The 25,200-nt window shown below is 50.1% G+C and overlaps 1 protein-coding gene across 3 annotated transcripts in view; it reads right to left on the minus strand.

Annotated features, from left to right (window-relative positions):
• Positions 1-25,200, minus strand: part of LOC138580059 (methanethiol oxidase-like) — a 520,625-nt gene that overhangs the window by 171,835 nt on the left and 323,590 nt on the right. For all 3 annotated transcript variants that reach the window (XM_069650309.1, XM_069650300.1, XM_069650317.1), the window contains one exon: positions 2,125-2,245. In XM_069650309.1, the coding sequence (XP_069506410.1) occupies positions 2,125-2,245 (121 nt within the window). The remainder of the gene's footprint in view (positions 1-2,124; positions 2,246-25,200) is intronic.

Genomic DNA, 25,200 nt, shown 5'->3' on the forward strand with positions numbered 1-25,200 from the left:
CTACTTCGCTCATATCTGACTGTCTGTCTGCAATTCAGTCATGGTGTGCCGCAAATGACCTCTGCCTCATCGCCAGTAATACTGAGATTGTTCGCATTGGGACTCCTGCTCCCGCTTTCCCACTCTCACGCTGGTTGGCCTCCCTTGGCCCTGCGCTCGCACCCACCTGCGAGGCAAAAAACCTTGGGGTCATCTTAGACTCCACTCTCTCCTTCTCCACTCACATTTCGGACATCTCTAAAAAATCCAACTACCAGCTGCACCTTCTCAGAGTTAGTCTTCCTTTTCTCACCTTCCCCCAGTGGCTCACTGTCTCCAGAGCCCTAGTTCTCTCAAGGCTGGACTACTACAACAGCCTCTTTCTCAATCTCTGCACCCTCTGAAGCTCATCCAGAACAGAATTGTGAGACTTATCCTTGGCCTCAAGCCCAGGGACCGCATCTCTCCGGCATTGAAATCCCTCCACCAGCTCCCTGTGGCTGCAAGGATCAAGTTCAAGACCCTCAGCTTTGTCCACAAGGCTTTCTGGTGCCTGGGACCTAGGTCTGCAACATTACCTAAATAAATACTGTCCTTCCCGAGCCCTCTGCTCATCTACTTCTAACCTTCTGTGAGTGAGCTGGGTCTCCAAGCACAGATTTGGCGGGAGATCTTTATCCCCTGCGGCGGCCTCCCTCTGGAATAGCTGTCCTGATGACGCACTCCGTCTTGAGCCTGATCTCCGGAAACTCCTTAAGACATTCCTCTTCTCCTTTTCCTTCTCTCTCCCTCTACCCAGCTAACCTTTCTCTCCGCTCTATCCCTCTTTCACTCCTTTTCTGTGCAGCTTGCTGACTGGCCGCCTGGTGTACCTCAGAGTCTCACAGGACCCTGGCACATTCGCCAGTCCTCTCGCACTTGCCTCCGGGCCTTGCACTTGCCTCATTGTTAGTGCACTTGGCCAGTGACCCGTTAGAGTGGCATCTCTCAGCACTTACCCTAGCTTCTGACTGACTGGGTGCACTTGGTCCACCACCCTGCACTTGTCCCCCCTCCTCTCCTGCACCTGTCTGCGCATTTGCACGATCTGAATGCACCATGCTTTGAAGATCGTCTGTTTTTCCCTTGTCTCCCCTCCTTGCATGATGACGCCTCAATGCACTTGGAAAAACTGCTGAATTGTTGTCAGACCTATTTGCTGTTATCTACACCGTTAGTTGTATTATATGCACTTGTTCCATGCACCCACTCTGCCCGTGCAGACTTGTATCGTTCAGAAATTCAAGGGGTCTGAGTGACTGTTGTTTTTTCCCCTTGTTCCCTCCCACCTTGAGCGCTTTGAAACACTTTCTTTGTGTATAGGCGCTTTGCAAATAAACAATACTATACCATACCATACCATACCTGTAGGGACCAGATATCAATTCAAAGCAGTTACACTACTTCACAAATACCTTTATGGGAAATCCCTGAGCTACCTAAAATCATTAGTGTCCTGGTATGAGCCCTCACGGTCACTTAGATGAACTATTTATTTATTTATTATTATTTTATATAGCGCCTTAATCCAAGGCGCTTTAACTAACCTAACACTGGTCAACTGTCCACCATTCAAGAGGACCACCTGCTCAGTTAATACCTGGAACTCGCTTCCTTTACCCCTGCGTTTAGACACAAACATCAAAGCCTTCAGAAAGACACTGAATACCTTTCTCTTTGTCTTTGAGTAAACCCCCGTTTTCTTCACTGTTACCCTGCTCATGTCCTGAATCTTTGTTATCCTATTTTTATATGTGCACCCTGATACCCTAGGGTTCCGACGCGTTACAAATCAGTAAATAAATAAAATAAATACATACAAATAAATACATTTAAACATACTGCTAATATGCCAGTTAGATACAGGGAGTTCTACTTCTAGCAACACCCCATACACGTATCTTAATTATTTCTAATGGATTGGGGGTCCTAGCTCCTGATCATAATGCCCCTTGGGCATGATTGGCGTTAAGGCCCAACTGTGTCCAATGAACTCCATACTAAGACTGAAACATGGCAGGACGGTACCAGCCTATGGAAGCAGAGGTCAGCATGGGCTGTGCATGCAGTGCCCATCCCAAAGCAATCGAGGAAGGTGGCCTGTACCTTTGGCATTACCAGAAGGGTCTCCAACACAGCTGATCATAACCTCGCCGCTGGCCAGGCAGTGTATTGAGTGAGGGTTGGCCAGGTTGCACTTGGAGTAGACATCAATAGGCTCCACTGCCTAGGGAGAAAGAACGCACAAAGCAATTATTGGACAGTTAGATGTCTAGCCCCACCTCCCGCCAGCAGATTTGGTTGTGTTTATTCTTCTCCCTTTCTGCCAGTATTTAGGGGGATTCATTGTTCCTAATGATATCCCTTTTAATAATATTATCATCCATCTCATTGCTCCATGCCCCATTCTTAAATGTCTTCACCTATCATAAGGATCACCTAACTCTACTTCTCCAACTCTCTCCTTTTTCGGTAAAGTAGACAGCGAGGGTGTGATATTAGCCAAACCAAACAAGAGCAGCACTCTAGCAAGGTACAGCCCCTACCCATAGATAACACTGCAAAGAGGCAGTAACACATGTCTGGGGTTGCTGCTGGTACTCTTGCTTGGAGGAGATTCACCTGGCATTTCAGGCTGGCCAATCCCTTTGAGCGGAATCAGACCACTATGCAAATGAAAAGTCCCCTCTGTAATGACACAGAGCGCTGAAATGTGGTTGGGCGTCTCCTGGGTGGGCTAGAGCCCAAAGAACAAGCTATTGAAGCTTCTGGTAGTTCTCAGTAGAAGACCTCTGTCATTGTTAACAAGGTACAAGCCTAGTATTGTACACTCCCTACCCATAGGGCCTGATCACGAGTTCGGCGGTAATGTAATTCCCCATTCCCCATTGAGCCCATTCGGGAATGCCCCATTGGGGAAATAGGGAAAATTCGTGCTCTTACCGCCGGCGGATTTCCTGCAGGCGGTTATAGCGCGAATTTTCAGCGGATTTGCCCCCAGCTCAGAGCTAGGGCGAAATCCGCCAAAGTCCTGATTTGGTGGACCCTTGAATCCGGCGGTAATAGCGCGACCGCCGGATTTAAGGGTTACCGCCAAAGTCGTGATGAGGCCCATAGACAGTACTGCTGATGGCCTGGCCCATCCTATCGGACTACACTGGTGTCATGCACGGTTGCATTTTTATCCTTAAGATGATAAGGTTGGAGTCTTGCATGATAGAGTGTGTAAAGGTACACTATGAGGCAGTGCTCTTGCATGGCAAAAGCTCTTCCCCAGTCTATACAGCGTCACACTTGCATTGTAGGATGCAATCACAGCGTCACACTTGCATTGTAGGATGCAATGACCCGATTGGGGGGAGGAGGTGATTCCAGGAGGTTTGTGGCGTAAATGGAGCACACACTTCATAAAGACAATTTGGTAATGATAACATGCTCTCAGGTCACTTCAGAACTAATATGGGCATATCAACAACATAATGTTACAATACTATGCATAGTACAAAAAAGAACTCTCTGAGACTTGGCCTTCACAGACTTCAAAGGTTTAACAAGCTAATGAAAAGAATAGTTCAAACAGCATTAGGGATTTAGCATTAAACCGAATGGCATCAACAGCGGGTATCTGACCTGTCAGTTCTCTAAACATAGAGGTTTAAAGATAGAATGTAGGAGTACATTACAGAACATTACAATTCAGTTATACTGATGAAGTCTCTGTGTGAAAATATAGCAAGTGGGCAATACTATTGTTTATTTCACACCTGCACCAGGGTAAAGCCCCCGCTTATGAACCAACAAGAGTCTTCATGATGGCTGGATCTTGCTGTTTGCTCATGCAGTGTCCCAGGTCTGCATTGCCTCTCCCAGCAACATTATTGGTCCTTGCTGGGTTCCCGTGGCATTCCTTATGCAAATGTTGCCGTGATGTTCCCTGTAGCATCCCATGGCCAGTCTCTAGTGGCTGTGCAAAGCCCTGCTGGCATTCCCACAGTCACTGCAGGTCACACAGCTTACCATGATCCACACATGCATGTTCTTCACTGCATCACGCAGTCCCATGCTGTGCTCTCAGGCTTTCCCGATCTTCTCCGTCTGCTCCACAAATCAATTCCCCAGAGGCATGTAATCACCTAATTCCCACAGCACTCAACCGCATTTCTCAAGTGGCTCCCGCAAGACCATAAGTGCCTCCCCGTGCCCGCACTGCAGCCCATGCCTGCGGGACCGTCCTCATGCTCGGCAGTGCTTGAGCTCAGCTTCTAACTCTTTTGGGGGCCAGTGCTGGAATGGTGAGAGGGGGTGGCAAAGGATAGATACACAGGGTTGGGGTAGATCCTTTTTTATTGAATCCTCTTGCCAGAGGAAAAGTATGCTTGCTTCTTCAGAGGGCAAGGATAGAGGGAGGATAATCAACTTGTTCCAGAGCCTTGAAAAGAGTGGTCCTGTCCTTTCCTGCATGGCCCTACCACCTTTTGTATTTGTCATACATAAATGAATGTTATTTACTGACCGGGAAACAATTCATAGAAGATCAATAGTGTAAAAATAACTGCCCATTCAATGGTCCTTTTCACATCTTCGAGTGGTGTTTATTGAATGAAAAATGTGAAACACACAAGCATTTGCAAATATTAGAGTAACAATACTGCTGCCAGTCTCTTTTCTCTCAAAATTATCAGTGAAAACCCTCTTTCTCCCAGCCCCATGTCATGGCTTTTCTTGCCCCAGCCCCTCACTGCTTTTCTCGGGCCCCACCCCCATCACACTGTTTTTCTCGGCTACATCCCCTCAGACCCCTTTTCCCAGCCCCCAACCACTACTCTTGGCCCCCCAGTCCCTCCTCGCAACTTTTTGCTTGGCCCCTTGCCCCCTCTGATCCCTTTGCTTCGTGCCTAGCCCCCTCAAACCCCTTTGCTTGGCCCACAGCCCCCTTGCACTCCTTTTCTCAGCCCCTTCATACCACATTTCTCAGTCCCCAGCCCCCTCGCACCCCTTATTTCAGGCAACAGCCCTCTTGCACCCCTCTTCTTGGCCCCAGCCCCTCACAACTCTTTTCTCAGGCCCCAGCCCCCTCGTACTCACTTCCTGGCCCCTTGTTAGTCTGCATTTTACTAAGATAGTTTAGCATGAGCTATACCATTCATACATGCATCCATTTAGTATGAGCTAGGTTTAGCATTATAGTTTATTTTGATTATAGATCGATATTTGCTGAAATCTATGCAGATATGTTTAGCTTGTTATTTTGTACAGCGCACATTGTAGTGTTTCAAAACGCTAATATGTGCTCTGTTCATGTCCATTATGAATTAGGATTTTAGCTGAGCGTGAATGAGCAGCCGAACACACTGTGTAAATGTTTTCATAATAAAGACACTCTTGGCAGACTGTCAGATGTAGCCTTCACTGCAAAAATAGCCTTGACTGATGTTTTAGTTTTAGCGGTCTTTCCGATGCGAGAGAGAAAGAATGTTAGCGATATGCTTGCTGTTCTGTTCTTAGAATATAGAACATGTCATCGTGAACTAGTACACGGCTATGTTGAAATGAATTATTTATGCACATAGGTAGGAAAAATGCTGTTGCCATAGAATGTTTCTACGCATGTAATGTACAATGCGTCAGCACTAGAATTCTCTATGAATAACTGTGGTTTTCTCATTGATAGTGTGTGTGCGAGTTAGAGAGAGCGATAGCATTGCCAGAGAGAGGGTGTGGGAGTTAGAGCTCGCTGTGTTGGTGTTCGGTAGAAAGGTGGCGAGCTAAGGCTGGGAGGGCTGGTATTACTGAAGCTCTCATGATTGCTTTTGCTTGGCTTGTTAGTGACTACTGCCATGCATAAATAAACATGCATTCTGCTTATTACGATTTCTGCGTCTTGGGATCTCTCTGTGGGCCTCATTACGACCCAGGCGGTAAGTTACCGCCTGGGCCGTGACTTTAACACCATGGCGTAAACTACGTTTACGCCATTGTGGTTGGAGGACTTACCGCCCCATTCCGACCTTGGCGGGGCGGTAAGTCCCCAATCCCCATTTACCCTTCCCCATTCCCATTTTTGCCCCATAGGTGGCGTAATTAACTCCATGGTCCCTTAGCGCCATGGATCTTAACGGCTGCAAAAAGCAGCCGTTAAGATCTCCATGGCGCTAAGATTCCTCGTACTCAGGCGGTAAGGGTCCGCGCTGTTTACGGCGCCGTAAACCCCTTACCGCCTGAGTTGTGTCTTGTGATTATATTTTGTTTCCACAGAATAGCATATATTTAGTTTCACACCCTAGTCCCCTCGCACCCCTTTTTATTTCTCCAGCCCCTTTGCACCCCTCTTCTCGGCCCCCATACCCATTTCACCTCTTTTCTCTGCTCCCAGCTCCCTTGTACCTCTTCTCTGGCCCCAGCCCCCTTGCACCACTTTTCTCAGGTCTATCTCCTTTGTACCCCTCTTCTCTGCTCCCTTGCAAACCTTTTATGGGCCCCTATTCCCCTTGCACTCCTTTTCGCAGCCTCTAGTCCCCTTGTACCCCTTTTCTGTAACCCCAGCTTCTTTTCTATGCCCCGTCAACCCCTGACACATAGCTCTCCTATTCTGTGCGTCATTTCCCTGGCTCAGCTCACGTTTGGCCCTAAGAGCCAGGCCAGAGCCCCTGGCTCGCCACTGGCTCGGCCCTAGCCCAGAAATCCCTGGCTCCCCTGGCTCTATCCTGCATGGGTGTGGGGTGGCTCCGCCTCATCCCACATAGGCTGTGCTCTGCTCACAGGAACGCCTACTAGTCCAGGGAATCCCCTTTTAACTTACATCAATGAGTTGGGTTAAATAAGGAGGGGAATTCTGCCCTTCCCCAATAGGCAATTTCGAATATTGGAATCTTATAGAGTGTGATCTTCCACTCCTGAAAGAGATGGTGAAGAGTGTTGGCTGAGGGCAGACATCCTGAGCCACATGCGTGCCTTTGCTTGGCTTAGTGGTTGTGAAGAATTTCACAGAAGGCGTCACTGACACTTGACCAGCAAGACAGCTTTTGGGAAAGGAACATTCTAGTTTACCTAAAATGCAGACACTAAGGTTCTCTTACTCCTCATTACGAGTTTTTCGCAGGATAGTGGACACGTCTCGAAGGGGAAACTGGCCCACATATATTCATTCATCATAACAACTACTGTGTGTTTGCAGGAGGCATGGTTGGGAAACGACACCGGGCATCATACTAAAAGATGGACATGCCACTGTGCAATTGACACTTCCACAGAGAGATCTTGTGCAGTCAAAAATGAACTAGATAAATAGCCAAAACACTGGATGATAGAGAAGTTTTCCCATCCTCAGAGGATAGATCTACAGTTGTACATGGTAGAGTGGCCATTATCAGGCTTTGAAGCTGGAGCATTGCATGATAGAGACTGTATACAAAACTATAAAGAATGAGTCTTCCACACTATACTCATAAATTCTGAGGCAGAAGTCTTACATGGTACAGCCCTTACCTACCACCAAACTAGAAAGATGGTGTGTTGCACTGTAGAGTCTCACCCTATCAGACTATACATTTGGAGACTTTGTGTTTTCTTTTCTACCCGTAGACCTGTAGACTATAAAGTAAGAGTCTTGCATGTTAGAGTCTGTACCATTATAAGGCAGGAGTCTTACATATTGCTTTCTCTTCCCATAGTCTATAAGGCTTTAGATTGCTTGATTGAGCCTTTACACTTGGACTGTATGACTGAATGTGTGCATGTGGAAGCCTCTAGCTATCTATTACTCCCATCATGCCTTTCAATTCCTATCTATCTATCTATCTATCTATCTACCTATCTGCCTGTCGTTTCCATTCCCACAACCTACCCTTTCTTTCCACATGCCCTGTCCTGTCATTGTGGTATTTTAATCATCCTTCCCATCTTTCATTCCATTCTTCATAACATTTCTGTAAATATGTCTGTGTCTGTGACAATGCCCTATGCCCCTATGCAGGGGAGAGCCACAGGTAGGCTCCACAGACCATCCACGGGCAGTTCTGGGTAACACACAACCCCCAGGTCAGACAAATGCAAAGACAGAAGCCCTCCTATTATGGAGGGAGCGTCAAACTCCCTCTAGCCAGACACAAAAACCCAGAATAGGAAAGAGCCATATCTCTTAAGAATACAAAGGTAGAGCTTTTTGAAGTCACCAGCAAGCATGGAAACACATTTATTTCTTTGGCACCTATGTTGAAGGAAACATTTCTGGACATGAGTCACACTCACACAGACTGTGGAAACTCAGAGTACACAAAGTAGCCACAAACAATCTGAAACTGCCTGACGTTGTATGTGTCAGGTTGCCCACATCGTTGTGTGGGCGGACCCCCGTTGGGTCCCACAGCACATGACGCCACGGACGTGACGTCAGGGGAAGGGGAGGGACGAGGGCAGGTTCGGCAGTTCCGCCGATGAGTTGAATAAAGGAGGTTGCATCACACCCCGGCTCCCGCGTATCATTCGTGCGCAAGCAAGGCCTTCTCCGAGGGGACGCTTCAAGACGAAGCGGCACCTCAACACTGGTGACGAGCGGGCACGGACCCCCGCTGGCACCGTGCCGAGGTCTGCGGTCGAGCAGTTCAGCGCGTCGGCGCGCCTCGGGCACAACGGCTGACTCTACACGGCCCCGCCTCCCGCATGACAAAGGCCTGGATTGGGCACACGGGCGCCCCAGAATTACGGGAGCACTGACTCTGTGCGGCCCCGCCTCCCGCGTGACTAAGGCCCAAGCTCTTGACATGGGCGCCCGCGCGAAGGCGTGCAGGCACGCCCAGTGAAAGCAAGAAACGGGAGAGCGGCGCCAGAGGAAGCCGTCCTCTCGTGCCAATCACGACCTCCCTCCCACATGCGGCGTGAGGCTGCGCAGGCCAAGAAATAAGGCCACACCGCAAGGAAGCGGTGAGGTGGGGAAGGTAATTCACCACACACAGCAGAAGTGCTGCTGCAGCTGCCCAAGCACAGTCCCGAGTGCCACAGCATATCGACACACAAACTCTTCACTGCTACGCAGTCATGTCGGACACGGCGACCACGCCAGCATCCTCCTCGGGAGGGGTAGGATCGGCGCCTGGAAATGCTGACACAGCACAGGACAACAGCCAGCATGCACACCAGGAGGGAGCAGCCCAAGTCATGCACATGCCCAACCCATTCGAAATTAGAGATACATCTAATCTGGGGCCCAGATGGAACATATGGCTACGGGACTTCAAGTTTTACACAGGTGCCATAGGATTGACGGACGACACGAGGCTGAAAAATACACTGTTCATGGCAGTGGGACCAGCGGTAAGAGACATTGCGGGGGAGCTGCTGAATGTAGAAACAGTCACATACGGGGAGCTACACGCCAAGCTGTCCGAATACTTTGTACCACATACAAACGTGGATTACGAGCGCCACATGTTCCACACAACAAGACAGGAAAAAGGGGAATCAATAGACAATTTTGTTATGCGCCTCCGCATCAAACTGAAACATTGCGAATTCCATAGATACTCCAATGAAGAGGTGCTCAGGTCCCAAGTAATAGCCGGATGTCTCTCACAGCCTTTTCGTAAGCAGCTCCTACAGAAACAACGATCGCTAGAAGAAATCCTGGCGCTGGCCCGCATGGAAGCAGCGGTGGACCCGCAATTGGACAGCCTAGGAAAAGTGTCCATACACCAACACAGTGACAACACCGAGTCGATCAATAAACTGCATACCCACCATAATCCAGGCAACAAACACCCCGAGACCACATGTTTTAAATGTGGTTATGAATACCCACACACAGGGACATGCCCGGCTGTAGGGCAAAAGTGCGCCGCATGTGGGGGAATGGACCACTACAGGGCCATGTGTAAGAACGCCCCAACCCACACAACTCCCAAACATCGCTACCAAGAAAGGCGCCGGCCCACCCCCCAGAGCCCACCCAGACCAGCAGTGGACAGCAAAAGACGGCGCGCCAGGAAAGAAGACAGCGACCGCAGAAGCCGATACACACGCGAAGATAAACGCTCGTCAGAGGACACGAGACGATCACACAGGCGGCATTTTGTAAGATACGTTGAGACCAGATCCCCCACCAGTACTGACACCCCATCGTCAGAAGAGGATCAGAGGAGGAAAGGTTACGTGTGGGCCCTACAGGACAACACGGCGGCCACCCAACACAGCCCCATTTTGACACTTCAAGTGAATGACACCCCACTGAAGTTTCTCGTGGATACCGGAGCGACGGTCAACATTATTAGTGAAAGCGCATATCAGTCCTTGACCACACAGCCCAAAATCAGAAAGGCCACGGTGGACATATACCCCTATGGCTCCACGACACCCCTGCCATGCAAAGGCATGATCACAGCCAGGTGCACACATAAAGGGCACTCCACAAAGATCCCGCTGTACATTCTAGACACAGAAGCTAACAGTGGATGTATACTGAGCTTCCGGACAGCGGTAGACATGGGACTAGTACACATCTTATACCAGCTGATGGCCCACAAGTACTTTACAAAACCGGACTCAATCGAACAATCATTCCCAAAACTCTTCACCGGCCTAGGCAAGCTGCGAAACCGGAAAGTACACCTCCACATCAACCCTCAGGTCAAACCAGTGGCCCAACACTATTGAGGCATTCCGTTTAATATCCAGAGACAGGTGGAAGAGGAGTTAGACAAACTCATCAAAATGAACGTTATAGAACCTGTATCGGGCCCGATGCCATGGGTATCGCCCATCGTCCCCGTCCCCAAGAAGTCACCAGAAGGATCCATACGTTTATGCGTAGATATGCGCAGAGCCAACACAGCCATCGAAAGGGAAAGGCATCAAGCGCCCAGGATCACGGACATGATTCACCTTCTTCATGGGGCGAGAGTCTTCTCCAAGTTAGACCTTACAAAAGGATACCACCAACTTGAAATCGCACCGGAATCCCGTTACATCACCACATTCGTCACTCATCTCGGCCTGTTTCAATACAAAAGACTCAGCTTCGGCATATCCTCGGCCGCCGAGATCTTTCAGGAGGAGATTCACAAGGTCATCAGACACGTCCCCAACTGTCTGGACTATTCGGACGACGTCCTAGTCTACGGCAAATCACAGGAAGAACATGACCTGGCACTACACAGGGTATGCCAAGCACTGGACGACGCAGGGCTAACCTTGAACAAATCCAAGTGCAAGTTCTCGAAAGGATCTCTGAGGTTTTTCGGGCACATCTTCTCGGATAAAGGCATGAGACCCGACCCGGAAAAAGTAGAGGCCCTCAACTCAGCCACGCCCCCCGTGAACACCACCGACCTCAGGTCGTTTCTAGGACTGGCCAGCTATTGCTCCAGATACCTGAAAGACTACGCCACAGTCAGCAACCCCCTGCGCCTACTCACCCGGAAGGACACGCCATTCACATGGTCGAAGGAGTGTCAAGTAGCGTTTGAAGCGATAAGGAAGGCCATCGCACAGGCAGAAGACATGGCATACTTCGACGCCAGCCGCGACACCGAACTAATAGTGGATGCCAGCCCGGTGTGACTCGGCGCCATACTGACCCAGAAAGATCCCAGGGAGCCTCACATCACACATGTGGTAGCATACGCCAGCCGGAGCCTGACGACCACGGAACAGGCATACTCACAGGCCAAAAAAGAGAGCCTCGCGGTCGTCTGGGCTTGTGAATATTTTCATCTCTTCCTGTTTGGCAAGGAGTTCACCATCATCACGGACCACCCGTCACTGCTTACCATATACGGCAGCCCGAAGGCCAGGATGCCACCGAGAATTGCCAGATGAGGCCTACGCTTACAGGACTACAGGTTCCAAATACAGCACCGGCCAGGAAAGGAAGAAAACCCAGCGGATTACCTCTCCTGGCATCCCATGTCCACAACGGCGTCTCAACCGTCCATAGCGGACGCATACATAAATTACATCATACATCACCTGCAACCACTCCCAGTAGGGTGGCTGGAGCTATCGATACAAACAGAGGCAGACCCAGCGCTGCAAATCGCTCGACACTGCCTACAGATGGACAAGACGACCCTCATGAAACATCAAGCCAGAGGTGAATCGGACACTACGAGGGAAGACATTAAGTGGCTGGACCAAGTCCGGGAAGAGCTGACCGTGGTAGAGGACAACATCATACTAAAGGGTTGCAAGGTCATCATCCCGAGAACGCTCCGGGAGAGGATAGTACACCTAGCGCATGAAGGACACAGAGGCGTAGTCGCCACAAAGCGCCTCCTTCGCCAGAAAGTCTGGTTCCCTCAACTCGATCGCTTGGTAGAAACCATAGTGGGAAGTTGCCACGTGTGTGCGCAAGTGGCGCCCCCGCCACACCCAAACCCATAACAATCCTCAACGCTGCCAAACAAAGTGTGGGAGGAGCTAGCAGTAGACCTATTCGGACCACTGAACAACGGGACACACGTGGTCGTGCTTATGGAAGAACATTCAAGATACCCGGACGCCCAAATAGTAGAGAGCAGTGCCACATCATGTGTCATTCCAGCTCTTGACAGGATGCTCTCTGCCTATGGCATCCCCAAGATCATAAAGCCCGACAACAGCCCCACATTTATAAGTCAAGACTTCCAGCAATTCGCAAAGTACATGGGGTTTCAACATCGACGTATAACCCCCCGATGGCCGAGAGGTTCATGGCCAACATAAAGAGGACCCTCCAAATAGCCCATGTGCAAAACAAGCCATTCGAACAAGCCCTCAATCAATTACTACGAGAATACAGGCACACGCCCCACAGCACGACGGGAGTGTGCCCCGCAGACCTGATGTTACGAAGACCGATCACCACGAGATTACCGGAAGACCCGAGACCACAAGAACTGACACCGCTAGAACAAGAAGCGCAAGCAAATGACACCGCGAGGAAAGCAAAGACAAAAGAGATCACAGACAGGAAAAGAAGAGCTCGGGAGAACATAATGCAACCCGGAGACGAAGTATGGCTCAGGCAACCCAAGAATCGGAAAGAAGAAGCCGCCTTCGCACCCACACCACTGGTCGTGACACACAAGAAGGGCTCCATGGTCACAGCACAAAGGGATGACCGTTCAACGGTAACCAGGAACAGCTCGCACTTCAAACGAGTCAGACTGACTCCAGCAGGTCAATGGACCTGGGACAGAGATAGCGATGAGGACAGACCACGCGAAGAAGCGTACCAAGGAGACGGGGAAGAGTCAGAAGGCGAGGCGCCCCTCCCCACACTCGCCAGGGACGGACCAACCCCGATCAAGACAACACGACCGCAGAGGAGTCGCATGAAGCCGACGCGACTCATTGAGGAGATGGGGTAAGAGGGGAGCCCCTCAACTCGCATGTTAAAAAGGGGGGAGATGTCAGGTTGCCCACATCGTTGTGTGGGCGGACCCCCGTTGGGTCCCACAGGACATGACATCCCGGACGTGACGTCAGGGGAAGGGGAGGGACGAGGGCAGGTTCGGCAGTTCCGCCGATGAGTTGAATAAAAGAGGTTGCATCACACCCCGGCTCCCGCGTATCATTCCTGCGCAAGCAGGGCCTTCTCCGAGGGGACGCTTCAGGAAGAAGCGGCACCTCAACAGTATGCAACGGGAAGAAGACAAATGCTATTCTCCCACTCCTGCTAGTGTCGTGGGGGTTACAAAGTGGCAAATGCTCTATGATGGGGTGACAACTTTATTGTCTTTTGGGTATTTTTGAACATTCTTCAAAACATCCTTTGTGGCCTGGTCTAAATCCTGGAGTACAGTGAAAATCGAAACTTTTCCTGTCATATGTGGTGTCAGAAGTGGGATGCAGTACGACTAGCCTGGGTAGTTGGCTGATGGCAGACATACAAGGACACACTCATGTTCCCTCCTTCATGTGTACCTAGTGGAATATACTGGTACATCTTCAGGTCTGGGATGGGAAGACATCTTCAATTAGCTCAGAAGAGTGCTCCACAGAAGTTGTTTTTGTTTTGGAAAACAAAGATGGGTGGCCTGCCATGATGGCCAATACCTGGCACACTAGCAGATGATAGGACTAGCAGTCATACCACATAGGTCATGACTGAAAAACCAGACCTCAAGATGAGAATACTGTATGGACTGGCCAGTGAAAAGAGTTGCTTCCATTCATTGAGTTGTGCAACGGAGCACTCCATCATGAGAAAACCTAGAGGGTATAACCTCGGACAATAGGTGGAGCAGAAGTAGTTGGAGCAAGAGAATAATAAAGTTGACCTCCTGGAAGAGCTGAGCAGAAGTTGCGGAATTAGGGAGGAGTGTCATGGAGAGAAGCCCAAAAGGGGCTTATGATGCCAACTCCCTGATGGGCCCAAAGAATAGTCTTTGCACAGCACCTGCAAGGATCTCTGTGGGGGTGTTATGCCTGTGGTTGATCGAGGCACTCGACCAGTTCATGCTTTAATTTTGCCTCCCTAAAGACCATGACGAAAACTGCAACTTTCAGCCTTGTTGGTCAACGCAGACAGCTTCTTCCTCTGGAACCTGAGCCACTGCAGTGAGAGTGTTATGGATGTGGCTGTGGCACAAAAGACCATGGTACACATTTATACCAGACTCTTGCATGGATGAAATTGGAGCCTTTGGCCCAGAAAGAAGCTGAAAAACTGGATCATATGATGGATGAAGTCCTCATTAAAAGGAAGGCAGAAGCCCACATTCAAGAAGAAGTTATGGCAGTTGAAGAGACTGCACTGACAAGAGCAGAGGGCCTGACCTGAACAAAACAAATCAACAGAAAAAGAAGAGATGGAGAGGAAGGTGGAAGACTCCCAACATGAGAAAATAGTGATAGTGGACACCACAGGCACAAGGCAGGCTGAGATGGTGTGGAGAAGCTATGCATGGTTTGGAGAGGTCCCCGAATATCCTTAAGGGGATCACAGAGATCCTGCTCACTTTTATCCCCTGCCACCACCACACTATGCTTACAGTTGTTTGCCTTTCAGACACTCAGGACCCAGTTGGTCTTTTCCTTCTATACTCTAGTGTTCCTCTCCCTTTCCTTTTACTACTCTCTTCTCTCCTACCCAGCCACCATCTCTCCTTCCTCTGCCTAATACTCTCTTCTGTCCCTCTGCTGTTTCTTTCTGTACTTTCTACCTCCAACCTTCGATAGTACTTCCTTTCCCCCCTCCATACTACTACAACGTCTCTCTATTACTACTCCCCTTTATACTCGACTGCTACTCCCCTCTCCACTTTATTGCTCCTCTCCTCTCCACACTACTACTCCCTTCTATGCACTACTACTGCTCCCCTCTCCACTCAACTGCTACTCCCCACTCTACTACTACTACTCTGCTCTCCACCCATGCAACTTCTCCCACAGTCACCCTCATTTCACTTCCCCCAGTCACCTTGTCAATCACTCTTTACTGCTCTCTCCCACCAACCAAGACCTCAAACTGCACACTCTGGCAATACATCTCCACACTCCTCTGCTCTGCCCCTTTTCTGCCTGGTCTATTGGTCCTCCTACCCCTCCCTTGACGTCAGCTGAATAATCCACACTTTCCTGCCCTCGCTTTTATCCTCTAACTTCTCCCTCCATAGGCCCTATTCTTCATCTGGTTCCTGCCCAACCCGCTGCCTTTCCTTTCCCTAGGGGCGCTGTTACAAGCATCAGAATATTAAAAAGGGTATTAAGCACCCCCTCCCCTTTTCATACACAGTCCGCCAGTCTCTGGCAATGGCGGACTGCAACAGTCAATGTCACAGTTTGTGCAAGTCCTTTCTGGCTGGTGGAAAATGCCAGTTTGACGAGGGTGCTGCTCTGCGACTCAAAACAGGTGAGTGTAACTCTCCATAGTGAGCGAGTCTTTCTGGGCATTCCATGCGGGCAGGTGGAGCCATCTGACTCGCTCCACTCTTGTGCTGATTTTTCCATTGTGCAGGGTTGCGTAGTGGCCTGCTACGTTCGGGCTGCTGCATGGTACTTTTATGTTTCTCACTTACCACTTTCTCTCCCTCTCTGATCATCCACTGGCTGTTCCGTTGTAACGGCTGCTGACAGTGGGGTTTCTATGAGACCCAAAGAAAGAAACTGGACAGAATGGTGCTGCTCAGGCATGTGGTGATAGATTGTGGTATTGGCAAACAAATAGGGACAAGAGGAAAGGATAGGTACTAAGGCCCTCCCAACTTCCACATCCCACCTGTAGGACAGGACTGGCTCTGGCGTATACCCTGTCAGGCCTCCCAAGCCAGGCTGAGAGGAGTCCCTATTCCCACCTCAGAACTACAGATCTCTGGCTCTGTCACAGGATACACATTTCTTTCTTTATCACCAATACCGAAGAAAACATTTCTGAACAGGAGTCCTACTAGCAGAGACTGCTGAAGCACAGCAGATACAGAGTTGCTTGTGAACAATCTGAAATTGACTTGCATTGTATGCGAGAGGAAGAAAACAAAAAAGCACTCTTCTCGAGCTCCTGTTAGCATCTCAGGGTTTACAAAGTTCTACATTCCCTGTGACAAAGAAGTTACAATTACACCAAACAGCTTCACAAGCATAACAGATGGTTTTCTGTTCTTAGAAGTACGTGCTGCCGGGAAAGAAAAGGGCCCCAGGTCAAAGCAGGCATCAATTGCAGCAGAGTTTCAGGGCATAGGAAATGAGATCTCACAGTTTGCCAGGGCAGTTCTGGAATCCAAGATGATGGCAGGCCTTAATGTAAGCTTAGCCATTCCCTTGTGACTCACATCAACCAACACCCATGGTCCAATCATAGAGCAACATAACCCACACTACACAGGTACAATCCATGTCCCTAAACACCACCTGAGGTGAGGAGAGACTGCACAGTAAAAAAGTGATGGTTTGGTCTGGTGGGTTGGGCTGCTTGAGAAAGAGCTGTAGCAAGTGCATTCACTAGCAGATTGAACAGGATGAGCAGGCCAGTCCCTGGGAGAGCTGGCAGGAGGATAGAAGCAAACCTTGGGAAAGCCCAGTCATGGAGACCCTGAGTTAGGAGCGCTTGACGTTGAGGACGTGGAAGGAGAATTCCGTGGTGTGTGATGAGGAGAGAAACGCATGGTGTTTCGGGGCAGAGCTATTTGGAGTGTAGAACGACATTCTGTAATGTTAAAGGAGGGAGATATCGTTGTGTAGCAGGAGGGAGATTCTGTGGGAAACTGAGGAAGATATTGCTGAAGAGTGAGTTTCTGTTGTGGAGCGAGATAGAGAGCAGCATGTACAACCAGGGAAAGAAGGGGAGAGATACTGTTCCTGAGCAGATTGAGAGGGATATCAACTGGGAGAGAGGTCTGAGATGGATATCACCTTGGACCGAAAGAAGCAAGAGATTGTGTTGGAGCAGAGAGAGAGAGACTGTCTAGAAATGTTGATTCAAAGAAGGCAGGAGATATCACTACAGACAGGAATTAGAAATATATTTTTGAACAAAGGAAGGAGGGAGATACCACCATGGAGAAAAGGGGAGATGTCTTTTTGGCGAGATGGTTTTTTAAAAGAGAATGAGGAGGGAGATAAACGCCTTGAGTTTGGGGAAGAGGAGAAAACAGAGATCCAAGGTGGCGGAAAGTGTTGTAGGAATGACAAACTGTTGGCAAGGGAGAGTCATTGCCCAAAGGAGTCTCCAGCAGGAGAAAGATGAAGAGGTTGATTTGCTAGAGAGGCGGAAGAGCCAGATGCTTTTCAGAAAGAGGAATCGGCCATTTAGCCAGAGCAGATAGGGAGGTATCAGGGGAGCAAATCATTCCTGGGGCGACTGTAGCTGCTGGGAATAAGGGATGACAACACATTGTTAGTCAGGACAGACAAGGTTCAGAGAGAAGTGGGTAAAAGAAAGAGTAGGGCCAGGCATCACGGCCAAACCCTGTTGGGGTCCTGCTCCGGATCACCGGGCAGGCCCCATGCACATGTCGGGAACACCCGACATAGTCCGTTTGGGCGGCAATCACGCCGCGGATCAAGGAGTGGGGGTCACCCCACTCGCTCCAGGTCACTGGAGCTACCCACGTGGCTGGGAGCACCCAGCACACGACGGCCCCGGCTCTGGGGGCACCCAGGCCGGGGTCGCCACCACATCCATGGTCACATGGCCTCCATACTCCTTGGGACGGCGTTACCCTGCAGGGGCACCGTCCTAGTGCTGGGCCCACCGCTTATTTGGAAAATCACAGATCTTTAGCTCCTTGCGAAAAGCAAGAAGATTATGGCCTAAATCCATAGCTACTGTTACTGGAAGATAATTACAGATTCAGAGAATTGCACAAGAAAAGGCCTGATGGGTCGTGGAATTGAGTTTAAAAACATGAGATGTCAAGCTGTGCTAACATTTTACTTCTGGTTTCTGCAAACCACCCGATCAAATATATTTATCAGAGAGATGAAGGGATATTTTGGTTGTTGAAGCCACACCAATTTAAATGAGGTGCAGGAACATTTTAAATGAACCGTAGATTGAAAAGGCAATCAATGTTATGAGTAGAGGGTGGGAGATATGTGGTCATATTTGTTTGCAACCAAAGCCAAATAAGCAGCCATATGAAATGCTTACTTCAAGGGTCTTAAAACACATTTGGGGACACCCATAAAAATGGAATTGCCCGAATAATGTGAGATAAAGGCTAATGCCTGCACAACGGATTGAAAAAAGCTCAGTAGTTAGAAATGCTTTGATGCATTCTAACAGGGCAATTTGGCCAAGAACCATCTGAGCTTTATTTGGACACAGGTGCCCTCAGAGAGAACTTGCTGTCAAGTCAATATCCAAAAGAGCGGACAGATGGTAGTAAATGTGTAAAATAAATATTTTGATCCAAATGGACACTGGCTTTGAACCATACCTTTCGATTTCTCAGGGAAACACAGGAGACAGTTCATTTTGGCTGCATTATAAGTTACTTTACCCTGCTATTGGATGGTTCAGGCCCTTCTATGGTGTTGCAGGATATTACACTAGATGTGTGCCGAGTATAGCATAATACCTGGGCCACTATCAAAAGAACAGGTTGATTAACAGAATACACTTCACATTGTCAGGAAGCCTAAGAGGAGAACAAATGAATGTTATATTTTTAATCTTCACTGGCTTAACCGGACTCCTGCTAGTGCATCATCTGTTGAATTAGGTACAGTCCTGTCACCTGGTCAAGGGAATGGGAAGGAGCTTAAAACTACATATTATTCAATCAGAAAGCTGTGCTGGTGCAAGGTGGTGTGCTTTCTCGGCCCACGCTACATTTTTCCTATCATCCTTTATAGAGGGTGGGTGGAGAGACATAACTTCAAGTATGTGTATCACATATTTTCCGATCAAGACTTTGGGCCTCATTATGAGAATCCTGCTAAAAACGGAGTCATTACCGGCATGGAGGTAACAGCACGTCTGTGCACCCTTGACACCGCTAATAGTGGCTGATTACGAGTGCGTGAGCACGCGCGAACCCCCATGCCGGTAATGGCTGCACCGCCATGCCGCTAAAGGCCCTCCAACCCCCGATAGCGCCATCACTGGACCCGCCGATACCACCTCCGCCAAGGAGGAACCCCTTAATAACGACCCGTTAATAACATCATGCTAATACCAGGCTCGTAATACCGGACCTGGAAGTAACGTCATCGCGTCGGAACGGGAAATGCGCCAGCGGCCATCTTTAAAAACGCAATCCATTGCAATCCTCACAATCCAGCAGTGCTACAGAGTAGAGAGCAGGGCCATACCATCCAGCATGTCCAAGGCTACTCGCAAGATTACCCCCCGCTTGCACAAGAAGCGCTTCTCCAATGAGGAGCTCAACATGCTGGCTGATCATACACACATATACAGATCCATGTCCAGATGGAGGCCCAAAACCTGGCACAATGAAATGCATGCTGCGTGCCAATCCCATTACCAACAGACACCCAACACACAGGGACCATTGGCATGTCACACATCACACAAACCGCAATACAACGGTATGCCACCTGGTACACATCAGTGCCGAATGGAGAGGCCACAGCTTTTGCCAATATGCCTCCCCCTTGAAAGTACCCTGTGTGACACACCTATAAGAATGAAATGCATGAGAAATTAATACTTTACAGCACCAACTCATGCATCTTGCATGTAACACCATCACTGATGCCCTGCATCTCTTGTTCTCCCACAGGCACTGATGCAGAAGGTGAAGGGCAGGACCCTACCCCAAGGGCATCAACATCCAGGGCCAGATCAGAGGGCACTTGGCCTACCTCCTGCGGGCCAGCACCGCAGGCCAGAGGGCAACCCAGGGCACCTGTACAGGCCAGGCCGGCTGAGGAGGAGGTAACGGCAGCGGACGAGACTGCAAATACTGAGCAGGCAACAACTGCTGAATGTGAGGCCGCTGCCACCAGTTCAGTGGGTGAGGCAGCAGCCACAGCCCCCCTCATCGATGTGGATGTGCACGAGGAGGAATACGAGGACATCCATGTCGAATGTACCCACACACCAAGCCCCCCGTCCACCGCACCAGTCCAAACAGGGCACACCGTCCAGCCCCATGCAGGAACCAGCGGTTCAACTGCAGAGTCGCATCTCACAAGCACCTCAGAGTCCAGCTCTGCAATGGCCCACCCAGCCGGAGCGCCCTCCACCTCCACACCCCCACTAACATGGAGGCACGTCTGTCGAGGGTAGAGGCCCGCCAGGACTCAATGATCAAACTGGTGTAACAGTATGTGGGCGAGGGTGAGCAAATACGCTGTGATATCCCGGAGGCGAATGCTGGAACCATTGCGACCATCAATTTGAGTGCCATAATCATACGTGACAGTTTGGGGGCAGTCACACAGGTCCCAAACAGGATTCTGGAACACATGCAGCACCAACAACCTGCACCGGTGGTGCAAAACCCATCCACCTCCACTCCATCAACCACACCTGCAAGCTTGGCTCCCTCAAGCCCTGTGCGGATGATGAGGCACAGTGCAAGGCACACAGAAAGGCTGCCCCCCGACACAAAAAAGTCCGGAAATAGCCGGTCAAACCACATCGTGTGTGTGGGATGACAATGGGTGAGTGGGAGGTGGTGTTGGTGGTGTTGAGGGGATTAAGGGGGTGTTTATTGGGGGTATGGGGTGTTTGGGGGTTATGGGGTGTTTGGGTGTTTTGGGGGGAGGGTGGAGGCCTGTGAGTGGTGGAGGGAGGAAGCACTATATTGTTATTTTTCTTAATACACCTGTTGTGTTCAAAATCATTTCATGCCTGGACATTGTTCATTTCGTGTGTGTTCATTCTATTCATGACAGCGCACAGTGCCCAACTCCCCACACACCCTGTGTCCATGTCCACACGGTTCCAGTGCTTAGTGTAGTACTGACACCTAACCATCAACGTCCCTGTGGTTCAGAAGTAATCGTCAATTAGTGATTGGCGTACAGCACGGCCATCTTATGCATCACGTACTGCCAGGGGTGCTGCTTCTCCTCCATCATCATCCTCACCCGGTGCATGCATGTCAATGTCAGGTGGCAGTGGTAGGTTTCTCTGGATGCACATGTTGTGCAGCATGACACAGACCATGCTGATCTTTGCCACCTTCTCCGGCCCATAAAGGAGTGCTCCACCAGACCTGCTTAGGCAGCGGAACCGTGCCTTCAACAGGCCAAAGGTCTGCTCAATCACAACACGGGTACGAGTATGAACCCGATTGTACTCTTCTTCGTGCCTGTGTAACAGGTTCCGTACAGGGGTAAGCAGCCACGGCTTCAAGGGATAGCCTCCATCACCTGCATGGGAACACAAAGAGGTATGTGTGAGTCAATCTGAGCTGACACCTTTAGGATTAACAACCATGGCTGCAGCTATTTGGTGTTGACATGCACATGTCCCTGGATGTATGCACACAGGTTCATTTGATGCATTGTGTACTGCACAATGGTCTACTAGTGTGGATTGCGTTGTACAGATGATGCAGGGTGTTCACTTGCATGCTGATGCGGATGTACTGTGGATGCGGAACAATGTCTTGCCACCCATTATTGCAGTGTATGCTACTCTGTACCTAATCACACTAGCGGCATTGGCATAGTTGTAATCATGTTTAGTCATGCATCACTTGACATATCCATGGTGGCCTGCTTGTGCGTCTGGCATGTGGTCATTTATGTGCGGCATTGTTCTTATGTATGGCATTGATGTGTCATGTTCAGGTTGGGATGTTGAGGACAACAGTGTTTAGCTCTGAGTGCAATGTCCACTCACCGCCCAATCCCACTCAGGTGGAGTATGCAACCCCCCCAATCCCACACAGGTGGAGTATGCACCCCCCCCGAACCCACACAGGTGGAGTATGCACCCCCCCAATCTCACACAGGTGGAGTATGCATCCTCCCCCCAATCCCACACAGGTGGAGTATGCATCCCCCCCACCTCACAACCCCAATGCAGTGCCATGGCCTAGTCAGGCTACTTACCGAGCAGCCAGGCACGTCGTCCAGCATGTCGATCCATGCAGCGGGGTAGCGTGGAGTTACGCAGCACCATGGCATCATGTGTAGATCCGGGATATCGGGCGCAACAATGTGTGATGATCTTGCTGGAGTCACATACTATCTGCACATTGATGGAGTGGTATTGCTTGTGATTGCGGTACACCGCCTCATTGGCATGAGGGGCCACCAATTCTACATGGGTGCAGTCGAGGGCACCGACGCAATTGGGCATGCCTACCAGTGCATGGAAGCCTACTTTGGTGTTAGCGAGCTCCTGGCCAGTCCAGGGTAGGGAAATGTGGATGCTTGCATGCTTCAGGAGGGCATCAAGCACTTGGGTCAGCATGTGAGACAAGAGTAGTTGTGATATGCCATGCAGCTGCCCCACTGTGTTCTGGTAGGTGCCTATGGCCAGGAAGTGGAGCACAGACACCACCTTTAGTAGAGGGGGGATGGCAATGCGGATTTCTATTAGGCTGACAATGTCATTGTGTATCATGTCCACTATGGTGGTGATGGTGTCCCGGTCCAACCGGTACAGGTTGGACCGGGACACCATCAGTGTGTGCATCTGCTCAGGGGTTAGATTGAATGGACTGGGTCTGATGCGAGGGATTGGTGGCTGCCTATGTGGTACCACTGGCTGCACTGGTGGAACTTGCTGGGCCTGTCTCGCCCTCCTTCTCCTCCTGTGTCTCCTCTGTGCTGCCTGTTGTTGTAGTTGTAGTTGTTGTTGTTGCTGTTGTTGTAGCAGTACAGGCATGTCCTCCAGCCCCATGATTGCAACAGCTAGTGGGATCATTTTGGTGTAGGAAGGGATATGGTGTTTGGGTGTACTCCTTTTGTACTGGGACAGGCTCCATTGACTCCACCTGTGGTGACTGTGTGCACCTGTGGCAGTTGCCTACACTGCAGGTTGCTATTTACGGGTGGTCCGCGATGCCTGTATTGCCGCTGTCGTGCAGGCCCTAATTACCGCCTTCAGGATGCCGGTAGGTGCATGCCAGTGTAACTTGTGATGTCCTCCTGTTAGCGGCATCCCGGTATTTCTGCCGTGAAGGGGCGCGTGTACGCGCGCATTCCTGTAGGAAGGGTCACGGTATGGGCGGTGGTGGTATTGGCGGGTTATTGGCTCGTAATGCCCCGGTCCTGTTAACGATGCCGGTAATGCCATTCCGCCTTCCTTTTTTCATTACCTCCATACTCGTAATGAGGCCATTTGTTTTTTTTATTTTATTGCTTATTACCTGAACCTAGCACACGAGCAGCAGCACGCTTCTCAACAGGCGCAAGTCGAAAAATGTCCTTTTCATTGGATTGCAGAAGTTGCATTCACCAGCTTTCTCCCTACTAAACCATCTTGCAATGTAGGGTAGCCTCAAAGATAGATAATCTGGATGACAATTTATAATCTGTATATATGTTCCCGTTCTATGGCCCCCAAACCCCTCTAGAAAGTCAGATTTGCCCCCTAAATGATATAAAAGATGTCGGATCGGGCAGCAGCAGTTTCCTGAAAGTATGGGATTGATTGAAGCACAGGAAGGCAGGTATTCGTCACCCTGTGCGAGACTCCCGCCAAAGCCATGATGGTGCTGCGTGCCGAACTCAACGACCGGGGGGACGACTGCAGAAAGTCCAGCAGAGTTAAATCCTCCTGTCTGCCTGCTGCAAGTCTGCACTCGTAGGGGCAAGAGCAGAAATCGAGATCTGGGGAATACTGGGCTAGGAGCGGAGAGGAGCGTAGAGCCGTCCGGACATGGGAGGAGCGGAGATGGCCGTGAGGCAAGTGGAAGCAAGCAGACAACCTAGTCCGAAGGTGGTAGGCGGGAGCCCGATGTAGCCTAGGGTGCCAGAGGACCCGGTTCGTGCATGGGTCCCCAGAGGCTGGAGTGAGAGGAAGCGCATGGGCGAGTGTGCACATGCTTAAATGCTGGGGCGAGTTAACCATTGAGTTGACCGTTATTGTGGCAGCAGAGAGAAGAGGGCGCGTGGCTTGAAGTCTTCAGGAGGAAACACACAGTGGCTATGCCACGAACCAAAGGGCATGGAGCTGCCTGACAGGAGGCAATTTCCCACTGGAAGGCATATTCTATACTTTGCACAGCTGGAAGTCACACATTTCAGAGGCCAGTGACTTCTCCACTAAGGGCCAGCGCAGCATAGTCTCAGTCCGGGGGTTGGATAGCGCTGTGAGGATCTTTGGAGGGGCTGGGCAGACACTTAGTCCCTGCATCACCGTCAGTAATGAAATCTGACTGAGGGACCATAGGAGCAGCCTTGCACACCCTACATATCCTGAGCCCTGAGGACTTACTACATCATGTCGAAACAGTCAGCAGAGCAGAAGCGGCCTATGTTGGGTGACATAAAGGCATTAATGCAGGTTCTGACTCTCAGACGCGCCCGCAACAATCAACAACAGCCCAGGCACACTCGTCCCTCCTCCCCAGATGGAGTTAGACGACCCGCTGACAAGGAGATCTGACTTAATGGCAATGCTGCTGGAACTCACAAAAGATATTAAATACAGTGCAGCACGGGCATGACCACGATGAGCTTGCAAAACAAGTGGGCACTTTGAAGCAGCAGATGGATCTGGTCCTCAGTAAACGGGAAGATGCTAAAAATAGATCCTGGCGGAATAATATCTGCATTCGGGGGATCCCCAAGTCAGTGCCAGAGGTAGATTTACCCGAATATGTGGCAGCACCGTTC

This window comes from Ambystoma mexicanum, chromosome 1p (genome assembly GCF_040938575.1).
Source record: "Ambystoma mexicanum isolate Mex_15411 chromosome 1p, UKY_AmexF1_1, whole genome shotgun sequence".
Lineage (NCBI taxonomy): Eukaryota > Metazoa > Chordata > Amphibia > Caudata > Ambystomatidae > Ambystoma > Ambystoma mexicanum.